At 31.1% G+C, this 7,983-nt stretch overlaps 1 protein-coding gene across 6 annotated transcripts in view; it reads left to right on the top strand.

The window, feature by feature from the left end:
* Positions 1 to 3,639, top strand: part of NETO1 (neuropilin and tolloid like 1) — a 114,244-nt gene extending 110,605 nt beyond the window's left edge. Inside the window, exons 10-12 of one of the 6 annotated variants that reach the window (XR_012513059.1) lie at positions 942 to 1,016; positions 1,732 to 1,778; positions 1,877 to 3,639. Coding sequence is in view for 4 of the 6 variants with exons in the window: in XM_010336725.3 (XP_010335027.1) it covers positions 942 to 1,002 (61 nt within the window). In the remaining 2 variants the exon portion in view is untranslated. Of the gene's footprint in view, positions 1 to 941 lie in introns of all 6 variants that reach the window. The other 5 variants (XR_012513058.1, XM_010336725.3, XM_003925994.4 and 2 more) reach the window with 5 other exon arrangements.
* The last annotated feature ends 4,344 nt before the right edge of the window (positions 3,640 to 7,983 follow it).

Here is a 7,983-nt window from a genome sequence, read left to right on the forward strand (position 1 = left end):
CAACTATAACCTGAGGACTGAAATGCTTCCAGAATGTTGTCTTCTCTTTTGTCTTCATATTTCAGTTTCCCTTTAATTAATGATTTAAACCATAGTTTTCCAATATTTTCCTCTTCTTTTTTCCTTACTGCTATCCATATTCTTCCTAAACCTCATATATATGTGCATGGTATGTATATTTGTGTGAACACACATGTACACAGAGACCAAAGATACTTTATTTCTAAACATATACACATTTATTAAATTATGGCTTTTAATTTATAATACAGATTTATATTGTACACTTGCTTCCATGTGATCACTAATGTTGCTCTCATCAATATTTATATATTTTGAGATATGAAATGATATTTGGAAGCAATTGCCTTACCAAGATGGCTCACCCATCTTGATAAACAATTTTAATCCCAAAATAACATATTTTTCAATATAATGTATTTATTTTTGGTAGAAACACAAAAATTCTTTTCTTTCAAATGTTACATAATATTTATATTAGGAATTGCATAGCATAGTATGATATACTCATCTTTTACACCTAAATATTGTGAGAAATAGTCGAAATATTTGATTTATTTTCCTTTTACTATAAATACAATATTTTCTGTGTTGTAATATTAGCCTTAAAATGAGTGAAAGTTTTGAGTAAAAAAATTTTAATTTAGGAAATATTATTTTAAATTCAGAATCAACTTATATTTTGTTTTTGCATGTTTACTAGCATTTAGTTTATTTTATATATTGTGACATACTTTCTCCATTCATTACACATCCTTAAAACCTAAAATACTTTAGTTGATTTGATGTGTTTTGCATGCTGACGTAAGTCTATTTCCACAGTTTTCTGAATTTTAAAAATGCTTTTAAGTAAATATTTGTATACATATATTTTTTGTGCAAATAGTACTTTGTTGAGTGAAATAGCCATAACATTCCAGGTTCTGCCTCATTGGGTCTCTAAGCAAACATGAATCTGAATACAACACAACTAGGGTCTAAAAAGACAATTCAAGGTAAGCAAATGCCCTTGGTTCCTTCTCCTACTTTGTCGTATTCTGTTTTGTTACAACTGTCTTGTAGTTTTTTTAGGGAATGTGCTATTTATCCATTATTTCTTGAGATATGTGTTTCATGACATTTCATTATTAGAAATACGATAGGTTCAGTGTTTATAGGAGAGATGATTCTCAAGATACATACCTTTAAAACAAATGTCAGTTTTCTTACCATCAGGCATTGTACTGAAATATAATTTAGAAAGATATCAAATTAATAATCTACATTTTACATGTTTTAAGGTAAAGATACTACCATTGAGGAACTTTCTCCAAAGAAATACTAGAAGAAACCCAAGGTTTTCAAACTAAGAAAATAGAATAGAGTATTCAGTCTCAGTATAGCCGAAGTTAATATTTAAAACTGGTAACTACTTTCTTTATGTAATTTGGCAACATTCTACTCTAAATTTATACACTAAATATTTTTGGTACTTACACAATTTATGCACTCTTTTTTTGCATGAATATGTAGCTCATCTCATCAAAATTAAATGCAGCATGTTATGTCAAATTTTATACTATAAAATTTGGATGCAAAAGGTTTCATTAACACCAATTGTCCATGTGTACATCGATTTTGTCATCAGATATCACAATGGCTTTACTTTTTGCACTTGATAGTCTATATCTATATTAGCCTAATTTGTCTCCAATTGAATTTGCTTGACAGCTAATCTCTTCTAAACTCCTCAAGCCTATCAACTATTCTTGAACTAGGTGAATGCATTTCCATGCTCTATATTACCTTAATAAATTGGTGTATTTGTATGCATTTTTCATTGGGAGAAAATGTTTTAACTGTTTTTTATTTTCAGAGAAGAACTATTTATACAAACATGGGGACTGTGAAAAGAAAATTCTATAGTGAATTGTGAAAAGTGGACATATTTCTAAATTCATTCCACTGCCTTTATCCAAACTTAAGAATTACAGACATTTGTTATTCCTTCGGCAAGACATCCCCGCTGCACAATGATATGTTCATTTCGTAATTTGGTTGCTGGCCACCAAGTGCTCCTTAGTTTTTAAATACATTTTGAGATTTACTGGAAACTTGAAGAAGAAATTAGTTCCCGATTAAGACTATCCCAACTTTATTTTTATTGTCAGTTTCACTTTTGTTTCTATGTTGTTTTATGTCTTTGTTATATAATTGTACATTGTGTGATATGTGGGAAAAAAACACAAATTTGGATGAACCTTGTGTTACATGTACATTGTTTTCATTATATAGACTGCTTGAGAATAGTGCGTTCCTGAATGGTTTTGAACATGCTACAGTGAAAAGTGACTGTGGACCATGGAATCACCAGCTAGAGGTTATGGACTATACACACCTATTATGATATTCTGATTAAATGCAGCAAAAAGTAACGAGTAAAATTACTAGATTGCAATAAAAAATTTCATTTTTTGGTCTTTCCTATATATCCCCGGTTTTTCCTTTTTGTTTATATTAAGAAGGTACTGAGTTTCAGAAATCCTTTTTGAAATCAGGTATTTTACCATTCATACTCTACAGTAGAAATGTTTTTGATTAAGCACTTAGCAATATGACCAAATTGACAGTTTGAGAAAACACCCTGCATGTCAGTACTGGATATTTGAGCTGGGAAAATATCCTTTTTGTTAGACACATTGTAAAAAGCATGCATTGTCAAATACTGTTGTTACTCTTCCATTTCTTTATGTCATATGCTTGCTACTTATGACTTTTTATATAAATATATATAAAATGTATAATAATTTCCTAATTTGAGTTAAGAGAAATGTTTTATTCCATTAGAGTGATAAAAAACTGACTTACATAAATACACATTTTGTATCAACTCTTTCCACCTTTTAGGGTACAGGATATCCTTCAGTACTGAGGTTTACTTCCCCAAATATTTGGCTTCTAAAAGTTTAGGGGAATGTGTTCTTTCGGAATAGGAAAGTCTATTTTTTTTTTTTTTTTTACTGCTTTAAAATCACAGGCCCCTTTATGAACTAAATTACACCATTATGACTTATTCTTCTTCTCAGACACACAATACACCTGAAAGCTTAGTGATTATGATGTGTTTAACATAAAGTAAAATCCTAAAATATATTTTATTGCTATTATTTACACATTCTGTAATATTTGATTTAGTGAGCAGTTATTTTTAAAAGTATTTAATGTATAATCTTACAAAATGAATTTTAAAAATAAGAATTCTATCAGTATATATGCTTACCAACTTTTTCAAAACTACTGAATTCTACAGGTTGAAAGAGTTCTTTCCACCCTCTAACAGAGCAATCTGGTCTACTAAAATTTGAACTTTGCAATTCAAGCAGGCTTTGCAAACTAAATAGATGAATTACTGTCACACATCCCTATTAGGAATTCAATGTCATACATGTCGCAAAATAATTAAACAGAAAATAAAATAAAATTTCAAAATAGAAACATCAAATAATTATCCTAGCTATTATAAACACTCTGTTGAAAAAATGTCGAGTTACACAATCACTTCAATGTATTTGATAAGCTGGGGACTACGGAAAAGATATTGATCATGACAAATAAAGATTATTTTTCATTGTTATGCTACATATTTTATACATATTTCTTGTGATAAAATCTATCCTTTTTATTTGGCTTGACTGGTTTATTTATTAGCATGGTGTTTTGTGTTTTCTTTTTTTTTTGCCCTTTAATTCAAAGTTAATGCACCGAAGATTTTTTAAAAATGATTAATTATATCTTATATTGCTTTCTCTATTTAGAAATCTTCAGAAGACTCCTTTTCCTTTGAATTATAATCTCAAAAGTATGATACACCTTTCAAGACTTTATGCATAATAGCAATAAAAATAGTGAAATAAGTTAGGTGAACTATACATTTGCTCTATATCTGAATGAAATATCTGAATGAAATAAGTTAGGTTTATTATACATTTGCTCTATATCTGTCCAATATGTTCACACCCCTCCAGTTTCTCCTAAATATACAGAACACTGACTACCTGCTTAAAAGATATTTCCACCAGAAATCTACTAATGGAGACTTAAAAAAAAATCCACCAAATTAGAGTATAATAATAAATATGAATAGCTCACACATGTTTAATACACAACAGCTTCATGGGAAAAATATTTTAAATGAAGAACAGGCCTCCTCAGTGATAACTCTAAAATTATTCAATGTACTAATCATAAAACAAGATAATCATAAAACAAGACTAATCGTTAAACAAGATAATGTCAGTGACTGGGCAGGGTCTGCAGGTTTCCTCTGCTTCTGGCATTCACTCCAGATGCTGGATTTTGGGAGTACAGGATTCTAGCAGAGCTAGGAGATGGTCTCTGGAGGGCCCTGGGGGTGCTTTTTTATCAGCCAGAATTGAGATATGTGAATATACTAAAAACTATGTAGTAGCTTATCACCTGAACGCAACCTTTGGCCTAAATTCTAAAGGTGGTGACAGGCATAGATGAGGAATGAGATGTTTCAGGACTTTTAAGTCATGTTGTTTTAATAAATGATGATATTTTTTGATAAAGTGAATTCAAATTACCAACCCAAGTGCTTTACTGATTCAATAAGCTGGCTTCAGATGATGTATTAAGTTAGCCTTCTTTGTTAATTTGATAAAGCTATTCTTTTTCATTTTATTTTTTCAAGTTTTAATTCACTTTTCCAAATCATGGTGGCATATACTCACATGTCATGCTTATGAAGCCCCATTAAGCTTTGTAACTCTGTCCAAATGTATTGTGGTTGCCTAATTTCAGGGTTTTAGTTTGGAAATCTGATTTCTTTTGTACCTGTTTATATATATATATCAATTTTAAGCATTATCTTGCAAAATACACGTAGGTAGAGTTTGATTTTCCATAATTAACTCAAATTTGATTTTGTAACTAAACGTGATTATCCACATAATTGAAGATCAGCATCTTTGGGCTTTTAATGGAGAATAAATCATATTGTGGTGATGCTGGCTTTTCTGTTTCACATTACTTTTACTCTAGAATTATTTTAGTGAGTGTAATGACTCCGTAAGTAATGATCCTCACTGTTCAGTAACTTGGGTCATTGGCATAACTTTGATATTCACATAGTTTCTGTATCATGTTTTTTCTGTATTTTTCCCTTAGGAACTTAGTTTGGATCTTCCTCAAATTTTACACCTTTAAAAAAAAATTCCATGAATGGGTTTTTCCCAAACTCAGAATATCATAATAAATTACAAAATATGACCCTGGTTCCTATTACCTTTATTAAAATGATAGCAATTAATTTTCTGTTGTTTTGTTAGTGAAATAATAACATCTTATGAAGTTTGTATATCTCTGTGATGAAAATGAGTCATGTCAGATTCCCTCTCTGAAGGGAATCAAATAAACATTTTTTAAATCTCTGAATTCTAAATAAATATGTGCTGAAAAGTGAGTTAGGGGTTTGTCTAATTGCACCAAGGAGAATTAGCTTTGGTGCCATTTTCCTCTGTGCACTTTTTTCTCCGTGGGTTCATTTCTGTCTGTCACAGTCTAGTACAAAGGATCCAGGCAAGAAATTGTAAAATAGACCCAACAACAAAATAAACAGGTCTTGAGTTAACTATCAGTCTCTTAAGCATTTACGTAATATTGCCCATGCCCATCTTAAAGGTTTAATAAAGTAACAAAATAAAAATATATTGTTAAAATAGCCAGACATGTTTTTATACAAAATCCCATTAAATAAATCCGAGGCCCTTTGTTAATTTAGAATTATCATGATTCATTTTATTAATAAACTTGTTTTCATGTTATTAAAACAAATTTCTCTGAATTATATCATCAAAACAAATCAAACAGGGTAATAAAAATAACAACCGTAGGTGACTGATGTCCAACAATTATAAAAACTCATCAATTTCTCGTAGCCTCTGGTTCTGTACTTTCCTGTGTATTTTTACAGAGGTAAAAGCTCTCTTAACATGCCTCTAGTTCCTCAGAGGTAGGAAAAATAAACTCAACCTGCTTTAGACTTGTGTATTTGCTTGAGTTGATTTCCAGAAGCAGTATGTTCTTATTCCTGAAACAGTATGATCATAGAGTTAAACTTCTCCTTTCTATCCGTAACTACTGCGCAGTCCACATGTTCTTTTTTGTTCCCAACTTCTCCCATCCTTCCAACCTCTGAGGCATGCTATTTTACAGTGGTTTGTTCTTTGAAAAATTGTTTTTGTGCCCTCTCTTAATAGTCACAGATACTGACACAAAACTTAAAAATGACCAGAACACATAATGTATAAATTATTTAAAATAAAACATTCTTTTTATATCACATTATCAAATTTGTACTCTTTATTCACTTCCCCATTGAGTGTGATATCAATATAGCTAGGCTTTGTTGAACCTGCACAATCTGCCTCCCAATCTTCTTCCTACATACTTTGAGGGTAAAATGAAGGAAGAGTCTAGGAAGGAACACAATGACAGAGCCTTGTAGAAGGCAGACTGCTTGCAGGACCTGTATAAGGAAAATTAAGCCCAACATTATGCGCTATGTTGCCCATCTTGAAAAACCGATTACACATCCCAGGTTACCTCCTCCATCATCTCCCATGGAAGATAAAAAAATTCAAATGCTAAGATAATACAATAGACATGATGTTTTATGATCAAGAACTTTAGGTATGTTTTATAAAACATGTTTTATAAAACAATTATGAAACATGAAATTTTATAATCAAGAATATAGGCATCTTTTTAAGAAGATAAAGAGAGGCTTTGTGGATTGAGACAATTGTCAAATGGTAGTGCAGGGAGAAATTTCCACCTGGACTAACTAAAGCAGATGTAGTCTTGGAAGATCATTTGCTTAAATTGGTTGGAGCATAGACAGAAAGAGTAATACTAAGTGTAGTTAAAAGAGTAAGTTTGAGTTTACATCATGATTTCTGAGTGCATGGAATGCCATCCAAAGGAATTTATAGTTTATTGAGAGGAGAATATTTTAATATCTTAGCAGAGAGGGGCTTAAGATTTCTACTTTCAGTAGATGCCTCTGACAGGTATATTTACTAAATTGAATGGGAGTGAAATACAGTAAAATCAAAACAGTGTAGAAACAAGACATGGAAAAGAATGTCTGGCAGATTGGTAGCTCTCCAGGAATATTTGGCTGGATTTTATTTCTACCATACTTTGTTGTTTCAAGGTTAAAGTTGACTAGTGAACATACTGAGTGACACATGCTAAACACCATTTTGAGTGTTTTACATGTAATTTTTTTTCCTTGGCTATCTTAGCAATTCTATGAATAATTAATAATAATGGTATTTGTTATTTATTGTACAGATGAGGAAACCAAAGAGAGTTTTAGTAACTTTTTTTTAAGATTACACAATAAACAATGATGAGTCAAGCTTTGAAACTAACCTAACTAACCACAGAATCAACCAACACTCTTCACTAGTGTGCAGCATAACCATGTTAATATTCAACATAGCATGTACTGCTGAAAGAAATTGATACTTATTCATATTAACCCCATAGTTTTGTGTTTCCTCAGGTAAAAATATGTATTCTAGCACCTTCTCTCCACCTTATAGCATGTGAGGATCAAATGACCATGCATTGGAAGATATTTTATATATCCTATAATGCATTATAAAAATAAATCATTTTTCCTAAATCATGTGTAAACTTCATTTTATGATCGACATGAAATGAAAGTATCTTCTATAAAGAGCAGCAATGTAGAGTAACCTCTCTCTGAACTTGTCCACAGTATATGACTTTCTGAACCCAGTGACTCTCTGTCTGTATGATACTTCATCATTAAATGATGAACAACATTGAATGCCAAAGCTCTGGTGGACAGCATTGAATGCCAGAGCTTCTAAGTAACCCCCAAAACACGTATCATGAAGTAGACACAGAAATAGCAATACTGGAAAG

The sequence above is a fragment of the Saimiri boliviensis genome, chromosome 13, assembly GCF_048565385.1.
Source record: "Saimiri boliviensis isolate mSaiBol1 chromosome 13, mSaiBol1.pri, whole genome shotgun sequence".
NCBI lineage: Eukaryota > Metazoa > Chordata > Mammalia > Primates > Cebidae > Saimiri > Saimiri boliviensis.